Source organism: Stomoxys calcitrans, chromosome 1 (assembly GCF_963082655.1).
Source record: "Stomoxys calcitrans chromosome 1, idStoCalc2.1, whole genome shotgun sequence".
Taxonomy (NCBI): Eukaryota; Metazoa; Arthropoda; class Insecta; order Diptera; family Muscidae; genus Stomoxys; species Stomoxys calcitrans.
The window spans coordinates 84,202,456-84,224,273 of record NC_081552.1 but is presented as its reverse complement, the minus strand read 5'-3'; the positions used below and the strand labels follow the sequence as shown (position 1 = coordinate 84,224,273).

Below are 21,818 nucleotides of genomic sequence, written 5' to 3'. Positions count from 1 at the left end.
CATACTTTATTTCTCATTTCTTAACCTTATTTGTCACAGAACATGTTTTTCAATACCTGTCAAATAATGGTGACACATTTCTTTGGAAACGGTAATCGATAGACGTCATTCATAGAAAAAACTCAAATGATTTTGATTTTTCTGCTGTTGACTGTTGGTTATGTGTACATGTGACGAATACGTCTTTGTCTTCACCAATATTATTACAATGATCATACATCACATGTGCCATGTAAACTCAACATTATTCAGTGAATCCTATAGTCATCACGTACAAAATATGAGTACGATCATGATGTGCCATGTAAACTCAGCTTTACAATGACCACGCTTCATGATGTGCCATGTAAACTTGCCTAAATACCGAAAAATCTTCCGGCTGATAAGAAGTTGCTTTATCATGCGTGGTATGCTGAAATGCTTGAACGTATTTTCGATTATTTTTTACTTAAAAATAGTCATCGATTATCAGTTTATTTGATAATCGCTGCATCATAACGGTTCTTCTAAAAAGTGTTGGGCACAAGTGCTAGTGTGCGTAATATTTCCAACTTCATGAGAATATGTACATATACGTATACATATATGTTCTTGTCCACGGACTCAAATGTGTTAATAGTGTGTGTATTTGTCCGCCTTTGGACTAAAAATCCATTTACTGATTCTTTTTATTTGGTGAAAGAACATTTTTGAAGGCTGTGGTTTGCTACTATTTTTTTAAATTGGAAGTTGCGGTTGACGTAAAGTTGCAGAGAAAAAGGTAAGTTAAATGTAAATTCTGGTGCTCTATTTACAATTTTATTTTCTTGGTAGATGTATTCCCTCGTGCGGATTGTAGAAAGTATGCAGATTTTCGAGTCCAAGAAGTTACAGTGGAATGGACGCTACACAGCTCTCTACAGAGAGAAAGGCACTCAGGCGTTGGCTTTCGTAATAGCCAAAAGCGGTAAGCCTAAATTTTTTTAGAAATTTTGTTGAAAGAGATGTTTTTATACCCACCAGCGATGGATGGGTGTATATTCATTTTGTCATTCCGTGTGCAACACATCGAAATATCCATTTCCGACCCTATAAAGTATATATATTCTTGATCAGCCAAAAAGTCTACGACGATCTAGACCGTCCGTATGTCCGTCTGTCTGTTAAAATCACGCTACAGTCTTCAAAAATAGAGATATTGAGCTGAAACTTTGCACAGATTCTTTTTTATACCCTCCACCATAAGATGGGGGGTATACTAATTTCGTCATTCTGATTGTAACTACTCGAAATATTCGTCTGAGACCCCATAAAGTATATATATTCTTGATCGTCGTGAAATTTTATGCCGATCTAGCCATGTCCGTCCGTCTGTCCGTCCGTCCGTCCGTCTGTCTGTCGAAAGCACGCTAACTTCCGAAGGAGTAAAGCTAGCCGCTTAAAATTTTGTATAAATACTTCTTATTAGTGTAGGTCGGTTGGTATTGTAAATGGGCCATATCGGTCCATGTTTTGATATAGCTGCCATATAAACCGATCTTGGGTCTTGACTTCTTGAGCCTCTAGAGTGCGCAATTCTTATCCGATTGGGATGAAATTTTGCACGACGTGTTTTGTTATGATATCCAACAACTTTGCCAAGTATGGTTCAAATCGGTCCATATCCTGATATAGTTGCCATACACACCGATCTGGGGTTTTGACTTCTTGAGCCTTTAGAGTGCGCAATTCTTATCCGATTGGAATGAAATTTTGCACCACGTGTTTTGTTACGATATCCAACAACTGTGCTAAGTATGGTTCAAATCGGTCTATAACCTTATATAGCTGTCATATAAACCGATCTTGGGTCTTGACTTCTTGAGCCTCTAGAGGGTGCAATTCTTATCCAATTTGAATGAATTTTGGCTCGTAGTATTTTGTTATGATATCCAACAACTGTGCTAAATATGGTTCAAATCGGTTCATAACCTGATATAGCTCCCATGTAAACCGATCTGGGATCTTGAGTTCTTGAGGCTCTAGAGGTCGCAATTATTATCCGATTTGCCTGAAATTTTGTACGACGGATTCTCTCATGACCACTAACATACGTGTTTATTATGGTCTGAATCGGTATATAGCCCGATACAGCTCCTCTCTATTTTACTTCTTGAGCCCACAAAGGGCGCAATTCTTATTCGAATTGGCTGACGTTTTACACAGGTCTCCAACATATAATTTAATTGTGGTCCAAACCGGACCATATCTTGATATCGCTCTAATAGCAGAGCAAATCTTTTCTTATATCCTTTTTTTGCCTAAGAAGAGATGCCGGGAAAAGAACTCGACAAATGCGATCCATGGTGGTGGGTATATAAGATTCGGCCCGGCCGAACTTAGCACGCTTTTACTTGTTTGTCCATAAGGCCGATCCGCCGATTTAGGGTCTTAGGCCAATAAAAGCCACATTTATTATCTGATTTTGCTGAAATTTTGGACAATGAGTTGTGTTAGGTCCTTCGAAATCGTTCGTCAATTTGCCCCAGATCGGTCCAGATTTGGATATAGCTGCCATATACACCGATCCTCCGATTTAGGGTCTTAGGTCAATAAAAGCCACATTTATTATCCGATTTTGCTGAAATTTGAGACAGTGAGTTGTGTTAGACCCTTCGACATCCTTCGTCAATTTGGCTCAGATCGGTCAAGATTTAAATAAAACTGCCATATAGAACGATCCGCCGATTTAGGGTCTTATGCCCATAAAAGCCACATTTATTATCCGATTTTGCTGAAATTTGGGACAGTGAGTTGCGTTAGGCCTTTCGACATCCTTCGTCAATTTGGCTCAGATCGGTCCAGATTTGGATATAGCTGCCATATAGACCGATCCTCCGATTTAGGGTCTTAGGCCCATAAAAGACGCATTTATTGTCCGACGTCGCCGAAATTTGGGACAGTGAGTTAAGTTATGCCCCTTGACATACTTCTGTATTATGGCACAGATCGGTTCAGATTTGGATATAGCTGCCATATAGACCGATCTTTCGGTTTTAGGTTTTAGGGCCATAAAAAGCGCATTTATTGTCCGATGTCGCCGCAATTTGGGATAGTGAGTTGTGTTAGGCCCTTCGACATCCTTCGTCAATTTGCCTTAGATCGGTCCAGATATGGATATAGCTGCCATATGTACCGATCTCTCGATTTAATGTTTTGGGCACACAAGAGGCGTATTTATTGTCCAATGTTGCCGAAATTTGGGACAGAATGTTAAGCTAAGCCTCTTCAAATATTTCTGTAATTTGGTCTAGATCGATCAAGATAAACATATAGCTGCCATACAGACCGATATCTCGATTTAAAGTCTTGGCCCCAAAAAAGGCGCATTTATAATCCGATTTAACTGAAATTTGACACATTGACTTATGTTAGGCTTTTCGACATCCATGTTGTATATGGTTCAGATTGGTTTTTTTTTAGATATAGATACTAAAAAGACCAATATTTTTGTTATATACAATTGAACAATGACTTGTATCTATTAGTATTTGGTCCAAATCGGAACATATCTCGATATAACTGCTATGGAACATAAGGTATGCAATTTTCACCCAAATTTGATGAAAGGTGGTTAAATATATACCCGAGGTGGTGGGTATCCAAAGTTTGGCCCGGCCGAACTTAACGCCTTTTTACTTGTTAATTCGTGAAATATTACTGTAAAAAAGCTACCTGATCAACAGATTCTTTGTTCACATGACATCACATCTATTGGTATAATTTTCGAAATGTGGTTGAGCTCACTCGCATTTTTGACTGGCATGGCCTTTCGTATCTAAATTTAAAGAAAAACAAGTAAAAGCGTGCTAAGTTCGGCCGGGCCGAATCTTATATACCCTCCACCATGGATCGCATTTGTCGAGTTCTTTTCCCGGCATCTCTTTTTAGACAAAAAAGGATATAAGAAAAAAATTGCTCTGATATTAAAACGATATCAAGATATGGTCCGGTTCGGACCACAATTAAATTATATGTTGGAGACCTGTGTAAAATTTCAGCCAATTCGTATAAGAATTGCGCCCATTGGGGCTCACGAAGTAAAATAGAGAGAACGATTTATATGGGATCTGAATCGGGTTATAGACCGATTCAGACCATAATAAACACGTTTGTTGATGGTCATGAGAGGATCCGTCGTACAAATTTCAGGCATATGGGATAATAATTGCGACCTCTAGGGGTCAAGAAGTCAAGATCCCAGATCGGTTTATATGGCAGCTATATCAGGTTATGAACCGATTTGAACCTTATTTGACACAGTTGTTGAAAGTAAAAATAAAATACGTCATGCAAAATTTCAGCCAAATCGGATAGGAAATGCGCCCTCTAGAAGCTCAAGAAGTCAAATCCCCAGATCTGTTTATATGACAGCTATATCAGGTTATGAACCGATTTCAACCATACTTGGCACAGTTGTTGGATATCATAACGAAATACTTCATGCAAAAATTCATTCTGATCGGATAAGAATTGCGCACGCTAGAGGCTCAAGAAGTCAAGACCCAAGGTCGGTTTATATGGCAGCTATATCAGTTTATAAACCAATTTGAACCATACTTGGCACAGTTATTGGATATTATAACAAAACACGTTGTGCAAAATTTTATTCCAATCGGATAAGAATTGCGCACTCTAGAGGCTCAAGAAGTCAAGACCCAAGATCGGTTTATATGGCAGCTATATCAAAACATCGACCGATATGGCCCATTTACAATACCAACCGACCTACACTAATAAGAAGTATTTGTGCAAAATTTCAAGCGGCTATCTTTACTCCTTCGGAAGTTAGCGTGCTTTCGACAGACAGACGGACGGACGGACGGAGGGGGGGTATACTAATTTCGTCATTCTGTTTGTAACTACTCGAAATATTCGTCTGAGACCCCATAAAGTATATATATTCTTGATCGTCGCGACATTTTATGTCGATCTAGCCATGTCCGTCCGTCTGTCCGTCCATCCGTCCGTCCGTCCGTCTGTCAGTCCGTCCGTCCGTCCGTCTCTCTGTCGAAAGCACGCTAACTTCCGAAGGAGTAAAGCTAGCCGCTTGAAATTTTGCACAAATACTTCTTATTAGTGTAGGTCGGTTGGTATTGTAAATGGGTCATATCGGTCGATGTTTTGATATAGCTCCCATATAAACCGATCTTGGGTCTTGACTTCTTGAGCCTCTAGCGTGCGCAATTCTTATCCGATCAGAATGAATTTTTGCACGACGTGTTTTGTTATTATATCCAACAACTGTGCTAAGTATGGTTCAAATCGGTTCATAACCTGATATAGCTGCCATATAAACCGATCTTGGGTCTTGACTTCTTGAGCCTCTAGAGTGCGCAATTCTTATCCGATTTGAATGAATTTTTGCACGAAGTATTTCGTTATGATATCCAACAACTGTGCCAAGTATGGTTGGTCGGTCCATAACCTGATATTGCTGTCATATAAACAGATCTGGGGATTTGACTTCTTGAGCTTCTAGAGGGCGCAATTCCTATCCGATTTGGCTAAAATTTTGCATGACGTATTTTATTTTTACTTTCAACAACTGTGTCAAATAAGGTTCAAATCGGTTCATAACCTGATATAGCTACCATATAAACCGATCTGGGATCTTGACTTCTTTACCCCTAGAGGTCGCAATTATTATCCGATATGCCTGAAATTTTGTACGATGGATCCTCTCATGACCATCAACAAATGTGTTTATTATGGTCTGAATTTGTCTATAGACTGATAAAGATCCCATGTAAATCGTTCTCTCTATTTTACTTCGTGAGCCCCAATGGGCGCATTTCTTTTACGAATTGGCTGAAATTTTACACAGGTCTCCAACATATAATTTAATTGTGGTCCGAACCGGACCATATTTTGATATCGTTTTAATAGCAGAGCAACTCTTTTCTTATATCCTTTTTTGCCTAAGAAGAGATGCCGGGAAAAGAACTCGACAAATGCGATCCATGGTGGAGGGTATATAAAATTCGGCCCGGCCGAACTTAGCACGCTTTTACTTGTTTATTGTTACTTTTAACAACTATGTCAAATAAAGTACAAGTCGGTTTATAACCTGATATAGCTGCCATATAAACCGATCTGGGATCTCGACTTCTTGAGCCTCTAGAGGTCGCAATTATTATCCGATTTGCCTGAAATTTTGTACGACGGATTCTCTCATGACCATTAACATACGTGTTTATTATGGTCTGAATCGGTCTATAGGCCGATACAGGTCCCATATAAATCGATCTCTCTATTTTACTTCTTGAGCCCCCAAAGGGCGCAAATCTTATTCGAATTGGATGACATTTTACACAGGTCTCCAACATATAATTTAATTGTGGTCCAAACCGGACCATATCTTGATATCGCTCTAATAGCAGAGCAAATCTTTTCTTATATCCTTTTTTTTTGCCTAAGAAGAGATGCCGGGAAAAGAACTCGACAAATGCGATCCATGGTGGAGGGTATATAAGATTCGGCCCGGCCGAACTTAGCACGCTTTTACTTGTTTCTGCTAACATCGCTCATAATGAAGCACCAGTCATTTTCAGCAAACAACAGACTTTTCAGAAGTCAGCCTGCTGCTTTAAAATTGCAGAAGCAGAATTAACTACTTATATTCAGCAGACAGTGTTTGCTATTATCAGAAATTTTTGAGTGTAGGAGCTTGAAATTTTGCACAAATACTTAAAACTATTATTAGTGTAGGTCGGTTGGGGTTGTAAATGGGCCAAACCGGCCAAATGTTTGGATATACCTATCATCATAAGCGTAGATAGGAGGGGGTTTAACAAATTGTTTTGCATTTATTTTCAAAACCTTACACTTGTATGGTTTCAAATCACCTGAGGTTCCTCCTACTGGATACAAATTTGTTTCAAGTAAGCTTTAAATGTGGCAAGGTTTGCAAGAAATAACGCAAACAAAATCTTTCGTTTTGTGTCTTCGTAAACCGGAACAGGCCTGTATAAATTGATAAACACCTTTTTATACGCATCAACGAAGGATGGGTAGGGTATTAAAACTTATTGTAATTGTTTGTAACACCCAGTATGTGTTATAAATTAACCTCTGTCCATGTTAATTTGTGTACAATGAATGTATAGGTCGCAGTTTGCATCTAATCTTCTAACAAGTAAACCCTCCACCATGGATCGCATTTGTCGAGTTCTTTTCCCGGCATCTCTTCTTAGGCAAAACAGGATATAAGGAGAGATTTGCTCTGCTATTAGAGCGATATCAAGATATGGTCCGGTTTGGACCACAATTAAATTATATGTTGGAGACCTGTATAAAATGTCAGCCAATTCGAATAAGAATTGCGCTCTTTGTGAGCTCAAAAAGTAAAATAGAGAGATGCATTTATATGGGAGCTGCATCGGGCTATGGACCGATTCAGACCATAATAAACACGTATGTTGATGGTCATGAAAGAATCCGTCGTACAAAATTTCAGGCAAATCGGATAATAATTGCGACCTCTAGAGGCTCAAGAAGTCAAGATCCCAGATCGGTTTATATGGCACCTATATCAGGTTATGAACCGACTTGTACTTTATTTGACATAGTTGTTGAAAGTAACAATAAAAAACGTCTTGCGAAATTTCAGCCAAATCGGATAGGAACTGCGCCCTCAAGAAGCTCAAGAAGTCGAGTCCCCAGATCTGTTTATATGACAGCTATATCAGGTTATGAACCGCTTTGAACCATATTTGGCACAGTTGTTGGATATCATAACAAAATACTACGTGCCAAAATTCATTCAAATCGGATAGGAATTGCGCCCTCTAGAGGGTCAAGAAGTCAAGACCCAAGATCGGTTTATATGACAGCTATATAAGGTTATGAACCGATTTGAACCATACTTGGCACAGTTGTTGAATATAATAACGAAACACGTCGTGCAAAATTTCATTCCAATCGGATAAGAATTGCGCCTTCTAGAGGCTCAAGAAGGCAAGACCCAAGATCGGTTTATATGGCAGCTATATCAAAACATGGACCGATATGGCCCATTTACAATACCAACCGACCTACACTAATAAGAAGTATTTGTGCAAAATTTCAAGCGGCTAGCTTTACTCCTTCGGAAGTTAGCGTGCTTTCGACAGACAGACGGACGGACGGACGGACGGACGGACAGACGGACGGACGGACAGACGGACGGACATGGCTAGATCGACATAAAATTTCACGACGATCAAGAATATATATACTTTATGGGGTCTCAGACGAATATTTCGAGTAGTTACAATCAGAATGACGAAATTAGTATACCCCCATCTTATGGTGGAGGGTATAAAAATGATACATGCATGTTCTTCGGCCTAGAGACGAAGCCTATTGAAATTGGAAAAAATCGATTCAGATTTGGATATAGCTCCCATATATACGTTCGTCCGATTTGAAGTAATAATGCAATAAAATGGATAGTTGTTAACCGATTCTCTCGAAATTTGGCAGGAAGGATTTTCTTCACTCTCGACATTACTGGTGAATTTTATGGAAATCGTTTCCGATTTAGATATAGCTTCCATATATAAGTTCGTCCGGTTTTGAAAAATATTGCAATAAAGTGCCCCATTTTCACTCCCAGAGCACTGTAAGCGTATTTATTGACCAACCTTGCCAACATTTTACACAACGCTTACCGCAACGACTACCACAATATCTGAGTTTGCTCGAAATCGGTTCAGATTTAGATATAGCTCCCATATATATTTTCGTCAGATTTTGGGTAATTTGCAATAATGCTGACATTTGTCAACCGTAGTTATTACAGTTTGCACATATTTGCTTGAAATTTCATACGGATTGTCAAATAACCCATTTTAAAACATCCGCCGAGGTCTATCAAAATTGTTTCAGAATTCGATATAGCTCCCACATAGTACTGGAAACATTTGTGAGGTAATATGCCATGTTAAACTTCTCTCCAAAGAGGTGTCGCACTGCGGAACGCCTTTCGGACTCGGCTATAAAAAGGAGGGCCCTAATCATCGAGCTTAAACTTGAATCGGACATTGATAGGTAAAAAGTTTGCCCCTGTTCCTTAGTGGAATGTTCATGAGCAAAATTTGCATTCCCGCATGGTAGTTATAGGGTAGGTGTAGGGTATTATACGGTCGGCACCGCCGACTTTTGCCCTTCCATACTAGTTAATACATGTAGACTGTAAAAATAATTTCTTTTACCAAATGTTAGACATGTGCTATTGGCTTTATTTGCTAGTCATTCAAAGCATAATATCCAAATTTAACGTATTCAAAATAATAGAACACTTCTGGTTTTCAAATGGAAAACTGCAAAATTAGAAAAGGAAGGCAAGTTTTGAATAACAAATGCACCCAAAGTGTTTTCTAACAGTTTTTTATTAACTTAACGATTCCAAAAATTTTCAATAGAATTTAGATTTGGAGACAGAACAGATATTTTATTTCTTCTATAACAAGATTGTCTCTATTAAGACGTGTGCTTAAGGCTCTTATCCACTGTGGCAAATAAAATAGGTTTAATTACATGATCTCATCCCCTATTTGGGCTATTAAAAATGCATTTTAGTTTTCAGAGCAAAGAATATTGCGCCATTTTTTTTTAACCAGATGAAAATATCATATTTGACTATATTGAATGTATAAACATTTGTTGAAATATCTGTTTTGACAATATAGACATAATTTTAAGAATTAAAGTTTTTCGAAGTATTTTCATACCCTCCACCATAAGATGTGGGGTATACTAATTTCGTCATTCAGTTTGTAACTAATCGAAATATTCGTCTGAGACCCCATAAAGTATATATATTCCTGATCGTCGCTACATTTTATGTCGACCTAGCCATGTCCATCCGTCTGTCTGTCGAAAGCACGCTAACTTTCGAAGGAGTTAAGCTAGCCGCTTGAAATTTTGCACAAATACTTCTTATTAGTGTAGGTCGGTTGGTATTGTAAATGGGTCATATCGGTCGATGTTTTGATATAGCTGCCATATAAACCGACCTTGGGTCTTGACTTCTTGAGCCTCTAGAGTGCGCAATTCTTATCCGACTGGAATGAAATTTTGCACGACGTGTTTTGTTTTAATATCCAACAACTGTGCCATGTATGGTTCAAATCGGTCCATAACCTGATATAGCTGCCATATAAACCGATCATGGGTCTTGACTTCTTGAGCCTCTAGAGTGCGCAATTCTTATCCGATTGGAACGACATTTTGCACTACGTGTTTTGTTATGATATCCAATAACTGCACCTAGTACGGTTCAAATCGTTCCATAACCCGATAAAGCTGTCATATAAACCGATCTTGGGTCTTGAATTCTTGAGCATCTAGAGGGCGCAATTCTTATCCCATTTGAATGCACTTTTGCACGAAGTGTTTTGTTATGATATCCAACAACTGTGCCGAGTATGGTTCACATCGGTCCATAACCTGATATAGCTGTCATATAAACCAATCTTGGGTCTTGACTTCTTGAGCCTCTAGAGTACGCAATTCTTATCCGATTTGGCAGACATTTTTCATGAAGTATTTTATTCTTACTTTCAATAATTGTGTCAAATAAGATTTAAATCGGTTCATAACCTGATATAGCTGCCATATAAACCGATCTGGGATCTTGATTTCTTGAGCCTCTAGAGGTCGCAATTATTATCCGATTTGCCTGAAATGTTGTGCTACGGATCCTCTCATGACCACCAACATACGTGTTTATTATGATCTCAATCGGTCTATAGCCCGATATAGCTCCCATATAAATCGATCTCTCTATTTTCTTGAGCCCCCAAAGGGTGCAATTCATATTCTTATTTAATTGTGGTCCAACCCGGACCATATCTTGATATCGCTCTAATAGCAGAGGAAATCTTTTCTTATATCCTTTTTTGCTTAAGAAGAGATGCCGGGAAAAGAACTCGACAAATGCGATCCATGGTGGAGGGTATATAAGATTCGGCCCGGCCGAACTTAGCACGCTTTTACTTGTTAGAAGATTAGATGATTATATAAGATTCGGCCCGGCGGAACTTAGCACGCTTTTACTTGTTTTTTATATTTTAATGAAGAAATAACAGCATTTGAGTAACATCTTTTTATGAATTTTCCACATTTTTAAACGAAGTGCCTTACTATCCCTAATATTTTGCACAATCTCAAAATGGACTTTTGTAGCTATAGTGCTTTCTTGTGAAATACCAGTACAAGTTTGATATATTCGTAACGGAAACTGTTTTTGCAATCTACATCCATTAAAAATGGTATAAACCATCGATCCTAGTTCTCATTGTTTGTCCGCCTATCCGCTGTTTTTATTTTTTTGCACATAACTGTATATTCTGGATCGTCGTAACATTCTAGCGATTTCGGGTGTCTGGCTGTCTGTCAGGCTTCAAAAATTGGAATATCGATAGAATGGAATTGGCACATATTTATATTTTGCCCATACGCTGGTTAAGTACATGAATGAGTAAAATTGGACCATATTTAGATGTAGTTGCCATATGACAACTACAACTTTCTAGTACAACTACATCTACATGGGTCTAGTAGATGTAGTTGTCATAGAAAGTTTCAGCTCAATATCTCTTTTTTTAGAAACTGTAGCGTGATTTGAACAGACAGACGGACGGGCATGGCTAGATCGTCTTAGATTTTTACGGTGATCAAGAATTTATAGAGGGTCGGAAATAGATATTTAGATTTGTTGCAAACGAAATGAATATACCCCCATCCTTCGGTGGTGGGTATAAAAAAACTGTAAATCAATTCACTCTTAATGTCCTATTATAGCTTTTCTTATGTGGTTTCCTGATTTCTATTTTGGGGTTTACATTTGTATTTAATTTCAGATTATCGAAATGTTTTGATTAAACGGGGAAAAATTAACTAAATTTAAAATCGTGTGACGGTAAGTTTTATGAAATGAAAATGTTAATATTTTCTTCTATTACATGCCTGTAAGAGTATTACGGCCTTATTCACAAAAACTAATGAAACCTCAAACTAGGTTTAGTTGATAGCTCTATGAAAAAAATCTGTCAAATAAACCTTTTTCAAGTCTACATTAAATTTTGTGAATTCCGGTATTAAAATTTTACAATTTAAAGAGGGTATTCTGTTCAACTTTCGGAGCAGTTGCAAAAAAAACTTCAATAAAATATGATAATTCAACAAAATTCTGCCATCATATTACAGTAGGACTTATACCTATTTTTTCACACCTTCATTTCTAATATTTTTTGTATGTACAGGATGAGCCAGAGCAACTTGTTTATCTGAGTGGTGAGTTGGACACGAATTTCAAAACCAGACTTAATTAGTGTATGCGCAATGGGTTCGCTATTTACACAATTTTTCCAGACCGCATAAAAAAAATTGGAATATTGAAATCTCACAAAGAATTAAAATAAGTAGGTTTTTCTGGCTCACCTTGTAGTTTGGCAGTTATTCATGTCAAAAGACTAACGAAAAGACCAACCCTTATAGTAGAAATAATACAGAAAATTAAATTGTGGTAGAAAATATTAAAATATCAACATGCATTATTCACCAGTCAATGTACAAAATTCGTCGCAAAATTCCATTATGGAGGACAACTTTGCTATTGATTTTAAATCGTCGCAGTTTGCATCGCCAAATTCCATTTTAAATGACACCCTTGTCATTGGAAACAGTATTTTACAAAATTCATCGCGAACTTCTATAGTGGGGGACACCCCACCTATTAAAAATAAATCGTCTCAAATTTTATCGCCTAATTCCGTTTTGGAAGCCACCTGCGCCACCGAGCAAAAAACGTCACAAAATACTTCTGCAGAGGTCACATTTGTTTTTGAACCGAAATCGTCGAAAATTTCATCGCCAAATTCTATTTTGAACGACACCCCTGCATTTGAGCATGAATCGTCGCTAATTTCATCAGGAAATTCCATGTCGGAGAACACCCCTGCCATGTACTCTAAATACCACAAAAAATCTAATAACAACAAAAAAAAAAAAGGAAATGCAAGAATCTACCGAAGTTGCAATAAAAAACTTATCCAATAAGGTTCCGGAATCACTTCCATATTTTTCTCCTGACTCAAACGAAAATATCCCAAATTCAAAGAACGAAAACTCTACTTTTGTTATTCTAAACCAGCAAAATAGTATAAATGAAACAACTTTAACATCTACCATCATGTCTGGGGCCAAAGATTCCGTTGAGGATCCGACTGTTTTAGAATCGACGTCGTCTGAATACGTAGCAGAAATTTCAATTCAAATAACATTAAACTCAATTCAGACCTCTTTAAAAGATAAGTCGCCTGTTATTAAGGACAATTTAAATATTAATACCAAAACTGTTCCACATTCAAATCAAAGAAAAAAGCATTTCTGTTTGTTTTGTAAGACTCTCCAAACGAAATATGCACGACACCTTTTTTTAAAGCATAAAAATGAAAAACAAGTTAAAATTGCATTAAAGTTGCCAAAAAAAAGGCTGTAACGCCTACAAATTATTGAAGAATTAAGAAAGAGGGGGGATTTTTTGCACAACACCAAATCTACTTTGAATACAGGAATTTTAATAACTCGTCGCAATCAACAAATAAAATTAAATAAAAAGCCAGATAATTTTGCATGTTGTAAATACTGTCAAGGATTTTATGACAAAAGTTCCATAAGAGGTCATAGTTTAATATGTGGAGACAATACGGAAACAAAAAATAGAACCTCATTAGTTGAAAGTAGGAAGTTGACACAATATGTGCACCCACTAGCAAACGATAAAATCAAAACTAAAGTTTTGCCTATTCTACGGAATGTTAAAATTTATAGAACTCTGGTCTATGATGAATTAATTATAAAATTTGGAAACCAATTAACAGAAAATACACTGATGAATACACAGATTCACACAATTATGATATGGTTAGGGCACAATTACGGCTACTTGCAAATGAAAAAAAAAATTAACAAAAGTATCACGGAGCTTAAAGACGTCTTTAAACCACAACAATACGATAATTGTGTTAAAGCCGTACGCAAAGTAGCAAGCTGGAACAAGGATTTACAATGGTACCAACATGCACAGGTAGCAATTTCACTTTCATCACTCCTTAAGAAATGTGCAAAGAAACAAAGATCAGAATGGATTAAAGTTCAATCAGAAGTAGATAAACAAATGTAGATGACTTCCTTTTTTTGTGGGAAGAAGAAGCTCCAACAACAATCCACAAAAGAGCATTAGAAGACCAAGCCAATATTAAACGGGATAAAAAGGTGATATTGCCGGAAAAAACAGACATAAAAAAGTTGTACACGTTTTTAAGAAACATAATAAAAGTCCAATTGGATACATTAACGGAGAAATTTTCATTGGAATCATGGATAGAGTTGGTAAAGGCCTTATACAAACATTTAATAGACGACGAGCCGGTGAAACCAAAAGAAAAATTTCTAATTATAGAAACAGACAGTCAGTAACGCACAACATGGAACATGATTTGTTGGAAACTATTTCTAGGGAAGCCTTAAGACATACTTAAAAATATGTCAGGATAGAATTAAGAGGCAAACTATCGCGCACGGTTCCAATTTTGTTGGACCCATTATGCGTAGAGGCTCTAGACACTATATTAAAACTTCGGTCAAAGGCTGGTGTAAATGAGAGTGAAAGCAAATATGTTTTTAGTAATCCTTCTGCTTCTAAAACCTCTAAAAAATATTTTAGAGCTTGTGCGCTTTTAAAAAATTATGCTGAGCAGTGTGGAGCCGATGTTCCGGAGAGCTTAAGAGGCACAAAACTTCGGAAACATATTGCTACATACATGTCTGTTATAAACGCAGAGGATGCATCTGTGGATAAACTTGCGAATTTCATGCGCCATCATAAAGATGTCCACAAAACCCATTATCGTCAGCAAGTGCCAGCTGCAGAAATATACTGTGTTTCCAAAATTCTTATGGCTGCTATGGGCGATACAATTGATAATGGCGTAGGACTTATCGATGGTGTTAATAGATATTTTAGCAACAATATTGGCGATGATGTTGGAAACGAACCCGAAGAACGTTCGGAATCTGACGAAGAACATCCCATCGATAACGTTGAAAGAGGTGGGAGCGAGAGAGAAGTCGAAGAACGTTGGGATTCTGGGGAAGAACATCACATCCAGTCAGACGAAGGAAAAATCGTCTTTTCAGATGCAGAATCTAGTGGAGAGGATTATGAGCCAAAGAAAAAAAGGAGAAGTAGTAAGTAAAATTAAAGGGTGATTTTTTAAGAGCTATAGGAACAATTTAAACAAGTAAGAAGGCGTTAAGTTCGGCCGGGCCGAACTTTGGATACCCACCACCTCGGGTATATATGTGAACCACATTTCGTCAAAATCCAGTGAAAAATGCATACCTTATGCCACATAGCAGCTCTATAGATATCATCCGATTTAGACCAAATGCTTATAAGTACAAGTCATTGTTCAACCGAGAGATCGGTCTATATGGCAGCTATATCCAAATCTGGACCGATCTGATCCAAATCGAAGACAAATATCGAAGGGCCCAACACAAGTCATTGTCCCAAATTTCGGCGACATCGGATAATAAATGCGCTTTTTATGGGCCCAAAACCTTAAATCGAGAGATCGGTCTATATGACAGCTATATAAAAATCTGAACCGATCAGGGCCAAATAGAAGAAAGATGTCGAAGGGCCTAAGGCAACTCACTGTCCTAAATTTCAGCAAAATCGGATAATAAATGTGGCTTTTATGGGCCTAAGACGATAAATCGGAGGATCGGTCTATATGGCAGCTATATCCAAATTTGGACCGATCTGTGCCAAATTGACGAAGGATGTTGAAGGGCTCAACGCAACTCACTGTCCCAAATTTCAGCAAAATCGGATAATAAATGTGGCTTTTATGGGCCTAAGACCATAAATCGGAGGATCGGTCTATATGGCAGCTATATCCAAATTTGGACCGATCTGGGCCAAATTGACGAAGGATGTCAAAGGACTCAACGCAACTCACTCTCCGCAATTTTAGCAAAATCGGATAATAAATGTGGCTTTTATGGGCCTAAGACCATAAATCGGAGGATCGGTGTATATGGCAGCTATATCCAAATTTGTACCGATCTGAGCCAAATTGACGAAGGATATCGAAGGGCTCAACGCAACTTACTGTCCCAAATTTCAGCGAAATCGGATTATAAATGTGGCTTTTATGGCCCTAAGACCATAAATTGGAGGATCGGTCTATATGGCAGCTATATCCAAATCTGGACCGATCTGGGCCAAATTGACGAAGAATGTTGAAGGGCCTAACACAACTCACTGTGTCAATTTTCATTCAAATCGGTTATAAAATCTGGCTTTTATGGGCCTAAGACCCTAAATCTGAGGATCGGTCTATATGGCAGCTATATCCAAATCTGGACCGATCTGAGCCAAATTGACGAAAGATGTCGAGGGGCCTAACACAACCCACCGTCCCAAATTTCAGCAAAATCGGATAATAAATGTGGCTTTTATGGGCCTAAGACCCCAAATCGGCGGATCGGTCTATATGGGGGCTATATCAAGATATAGTCCGATATAGCCCATCTTCGAACTTAACCTGCTTATGGACAAAACAAGAATCTGTGCAAAATTTCAGCTCAATATCTCTATTTTTAAAGGCTGTAGCGTGATTTCAACAGACAGACTGACAGACGGACGGACATGTCTAGATCGTCTTAGATTTTCACGCTGATCAAGAATATATATACTTTATAGGGTCGGAAATGGATATTTCGATGTGTTGCAAACGGAATGACAAAATGAATATACCCCCATCCTTCGGTGGTGGGTATAAAAAGGCACATAAAATTAAGAAAAACGCATGAAATCTTTATTTGAATCGACAGTACGGTTCATACAATTTAATGTTTAAAGATTATTTCATGCAAATGTTGACCGTGATTGCACTTAAAATAGTCCATCCCCTTGGTCCAATTTTGACATACTCTTTCCAACATTTCGGCCGGAATCTCACGCATAAAGCATCAATGTTGTCTCTCAATGCGTCACTTGAAGCTGGCTTGTCTGTATAGATTTGAGCTTTAACATAGCCCCACAAAAAATATTCTAAAGGCGTTAAATCGCACGATCAAGGAGGCCAATTGACCGCTCCCGAGCGTGAAATAAAATGTTCACCGCACTCGCCTCTCAATACGCGTGCTGTGTGGAATGTGGCACCGTCTTGTTGAAACCACATGTCATGCAAGTCAAGCTCCTGCATTTTGGGCAAAAGAAAGTTGGACATCATCTCACGGTTGCGCTCACCATTCACAGTTACGTTACGATTCGCATCATCTTTGAAGAAGTACGGTCCAATGATGCCACCATCCCACAAACCACACAAAACTGTGACTTTTTTTAATGCATTGGTAACTCTTGCAATGCTTTTGGCTGATCTTCACTCCAAAATCGACAATTCTATTTACTTACGTACGCATTGGGCCAAAAATGAGCTTCGTCGCTGAAAAATTTTTCGCGAACACGCATGTTGATAATAAAATTCAATAATTCGTTTGTAAGATAATTTATGGTTACACTGTAGACCAAACTGTAGATGATTGACAGCGAAACAAAACACGAAACTTGCGTGAGCTCTATAAACCAGTGTTGCCAAAAAGATAATAGTTGAAAAATCACCCTTTAAAAAAATATTTTTGTATCTTAGCAAAGTTTAACCAATCTTTAACATCCACTCTCTGGGTATAAGGATTAAGTATGTTGTAACGCTGTGTAGTGAAATAAAAAGATTTATGTTTCCTTTAATGATTTTATAAACAAAATTTTGGTAATAAAGCTCACAGTATTATATATATTTACTAGTGTGATGACTTTTTTACTTTTTTTCAAAATTATTTTCTCTTGCACGAATGAATAAACTTTTGTCCATAAATGACTAAAATAAAGTTTATTCCACTTAATTATTAAAAAAGCCCACGCACAAACAACTTTGCAATTATTTTTATGAAAAAATTTAAATTTTTTAGATCATACAAATCTAAAACAAAATATGTGTTAAGTCCTATAACTTTCACGAAAGTCCAGTGAAATCAATTCAGTGAAGGTATCTCATTTTAATTCGATTATACAGTGGTGGCCAAATAATTGGGGATACCCTTTTTAATTTTGGAAAATTTACTTTTCGTTGAAATTAAATGATGAAAACATAATTTTTCGTTAGTAATCCCATAAATCCTGATCAGGAAAATGTGTATATAAAAGACTTTGGGCAAAAAAGTTGCTGATTTATATAAAAAGACAAGGAAATATTCCATCCAATTTTTGCATGGACGTCTTATTCGGGACACTTATGTTTTTCATGTTTTAAGTAACCTAATTTGGTTCTTCGGGTTGTTATTAAGGTTCTTAGAGCCCAGTTAACGCTAATAACTTGTCTGGTAACCCTTTCTTATAAGTATTGCTCTTTAACTTGGGGGAAGTTTCGCAACTGATTTTTTAGTGAACTTGGGATACATTTAATCAAAGTTCTTGTACATTTTGGAATAACTCATACGAATTTCAACTAGTTCTCCTCCCCAAAGCATACGATAGTTTTTTAATGGGTTTGACAACGGTGATCGGGTTTGACTATGGTGATCCAAGAGGATCAGACCAATAAATCTAAATTTTTATTAGAAAAAGCTGTGTTTAACGCCCCTGGAGGTATGTTTTGGAGCATTATCATCCATAATAACGAATGAAGTTGGTATGTTGTGAACCACAAATGCTTTTATTACATTTTCCGATACATCTCTATGAAAATGGTTATCCATTCTTCGAGTATTCTTCCGTTTAGAAACCAAAAAATTCCATGAAAAAGCGCCCTAACACCATTGTTGCCTTCAAAACGATTTTTAGCCTTTAAAGTACACTGAGGGTCAATTTTTTTGTTAAGAGCGCGCCGAATGTATTTTTTTACCATGCATGCCAAACAAGAAACTAAACCCTCATTACATCATAAAGGCCATAAATCCTGATGGAGGCAACGTATGTCTATGGGGTACACCAAACATCGAGCACTTATGGTTAATTGAAAGCAACCTTAAGAAATGAGAAAACTGATATTAAAGAAACAGTGGGCTGAATAGATGCATTAAAGATTCTTTTCCACCTCATTCGTGTCTTCCGTCACTTCGCTGGGAGGATTGAGACCTCTTTTGTAAAGTTAAAGCAGATATCATATATCTGCTATACACGGAACTCTCGTGCCATTCCAGCTCTTTTTGCGTATTCTGATGCCTGAATAAGTTGCGTAAAATCTGTTCGTTCATATCTTAATCATGGACTGATCATTGGTTGAGTAGTCAATTGTACCCCTTTAAAAGTTTTGAAAATTATCTATTGCCAAAAGCTCTCAAATGCTTGAAGACCCAATGAAAAAAGACAAATCTCCAATCAACATTTCCTGAAACAACCAGTTATTGTTGTTGTAGCAGTTTGTTGTGTTCTATCTTTCGTCTGCTTGATTCTGTTGAGTGTCAAGATCCAGGAACTCTCCGACTAAGATGGGGTGCGTCCAGGGGGATCTGGGTCTGATCGAGTGGGTCTGGCTGGGCAGTTGAACAGGTGACGTGTATCGTGCGGTCCCTGGTTACAATCGGGACATACATCTTGCACGTCGGCATCAATCCCTCTGTAGGAATTGGGGCAGCTTCATCTGCACGAACTTAATTGAGCCAGAACTACTCTGGCTTGCTGGCGGTGGTCAATTTCTTCGAGTGCAATGGGAGGCGGCTGTTTCCAAGGACTACATTCACCAGGTAGCTATTTACCGCATCTGATACCGGGTCTTCATGAATATTGTCTAGACCCGCTTAATATGCCGGTTGTTCTGTAGGTTCTCTCTTGTAGCGCTGAACCTCACGCTCTAAATCATGTGAATCTACCTTAAGGCTTCTGGGCGGTGGATAGCTATCCACAAGATGATTATTTGGATGGTCTCGGCGATAACAACCCAAAAGTTATTGCTTAGACAGAATGTAGTTATGGTTTCGCACGGGTAGGATCTTTGTCTCCGGATGGAGGTGGTCCCCATGAGAATTTAGGAGACAGCCCGTAGCAGTTCGGAGGGCGACATTCTGACAGATGAGAATATTATTTCAAAGCGTATCACAGAGCTGACGAGACCACATTGGCTTACCACAGACCGGCCAATTGCTTTGTACGTGGTCAACAAGGTTTCTTTGTCTGCACCCCAAGTGATTTTAGGACTTTGTTTCTACTTTTGACTTTAACGCAAATTGCTGTGGCATGTGGGGAGAATGTGTAACAGCTGTCAAATGTGTCCCAAGTATTGTCAAGTGTCCCAAGTATTCTGGGACACTTGATAGTCGGAATCATTTCTTCATCGACAATCACAGTCAGCTCGGGATTCTCCTCACGCGTATTTGTAGTGACCAATGTGTCCGAAGATTTGGTGTCAGATATCTTGCAGCGATATATGAGGCAAGTTCGTTGAGGTAGACTTTCAACATATCGTCCTGATGCCATGATCATACAATCGTTCGCATATGATACGATCTCTATGCCGTCTGGAGGGGGTGGAATGGAGGATAAGTTGAGGTTAAACAGTGCCGGAGATAACAGCCTGTTTCACTCTGCTGTGAGCGTGCGATCAAAGTTATGCAAGACAAGACATACAACACCTGCCGCAACAAGAACAACTTCCCACTAACATCATCATCTCCAATGACAACGTTAATGTTTATCTGGCTGGTGTGTTTGATGATCCTATGTAATGTTGCTCTAAAACTTGTGTAATATATAAATTATATAAGTGCTTAGAGTGATTCAAAAAAATGCCCATAATGGAGAAATAAAAATTTTAAAATCAATGTGGGCGTGAAATTTTTTTATCGAATCACCTTATATGTAAGATTTTATATAATCTTAAAAAAAAAATCATCCAAATATGATGAAGGAAAATTAGGTTGTAAAAAAGTCATCATCCTAATATTTACACATTAATTTTTCACATTTGCATTGTAAACTAACTGTTTTTATTCTAATTTCAGCTTCACCTTATGGCAAGACCAAAAGGCGTAGGTGGACTGTAAGCGATAAAGATGCTGTATTTTCCCAATTTGGCGACATTTTGCTGCTGGAAAAACTACCAAGCACAAGCGAATGTTTATACGCTATAAGAAAGTATCCATCACTTCAAGAGAGAACACCACAGCAGCTCAAAGCCTGCATTTCAAACTGCAGAAAAGAAGACAAAGAGGATAAATGTACTGAAAAAATAAGAAAATCAAAATTAAAGGAAATATCGGCTCGTAGACCATAGCCATTAAACCCATTAATATATATACTATATTGTAATTTTTATACCCTCCACCATAAGATGGGGGGTATACTAATTTCGTCATTCTGTTTGTAACTACTCGAAATATTAGTCTGAGACCCCATAAAGTATATATATTCTTGATCGTCGCGACATTTTATGTCGATCTAACCATGTCCGTCCGTCCGTCCGTCTGTCTGTCTGTCGAAAGCACGCTAACTTCCGAAGGAGTAAAGCTAGCCGCTTGAAATTTTGCACAAATACTTCTTATTAGTGTAGGTCGGTTGGTATTGTAAATGGGTCATATCGATCCATAACCTGATATAGCTGCCATATAAACCGATCTTGGATCTTGACTTCTTGAGCCTCTAGAGGTCGCAATTATTGTCCGATGTACCTAAAATTATGTACTACGGATCCTCTCATGACCATCAACATACGTGTTTATTATGATCTGAATCGGTCTATAGC

The 21,818-nt window shown here is 37.9% G+C and overlaps 1 protein-coding gene across 2 annotated transcripts; it reads left to right on the top strand.

The window, feature by feature from the left end:
* Nucleotides 1–569: 569 nt before the first annotated feature.
* On the top strand, nt 570–21,362 carry LOC131994210 (uncharacterized). Of its 2 annotated transcripts, XR_009396536.1 has the most exons (4): nt 570–760; nt 814–946; nt 11,868–11,926; nt 21,079–21,362. XR_009396536.1 is itself a non-coding variant. In XM_059360739.1 (3 exons), the coding sequence occupies exons 2-3, from the start codon at nt 814–816 to the stop codon at nt 21,348–21,350; spliced, it is 405 nt and encodes a 134-aa protein (XP_059216722.1). In that variant the 5' UTR covers nt 570–760; the 3' UTR covers nt 21,351–21,362. The 2 variants fall into 2 exon arrangements, 1 of the variants encoding a protein (XP_059216722.1); XM_059360739.1 differs by lacking the exon at nt 11,868–11,926.
* Nucleotides 21,363–21,818: the final 456 nt, after the last annotated feature.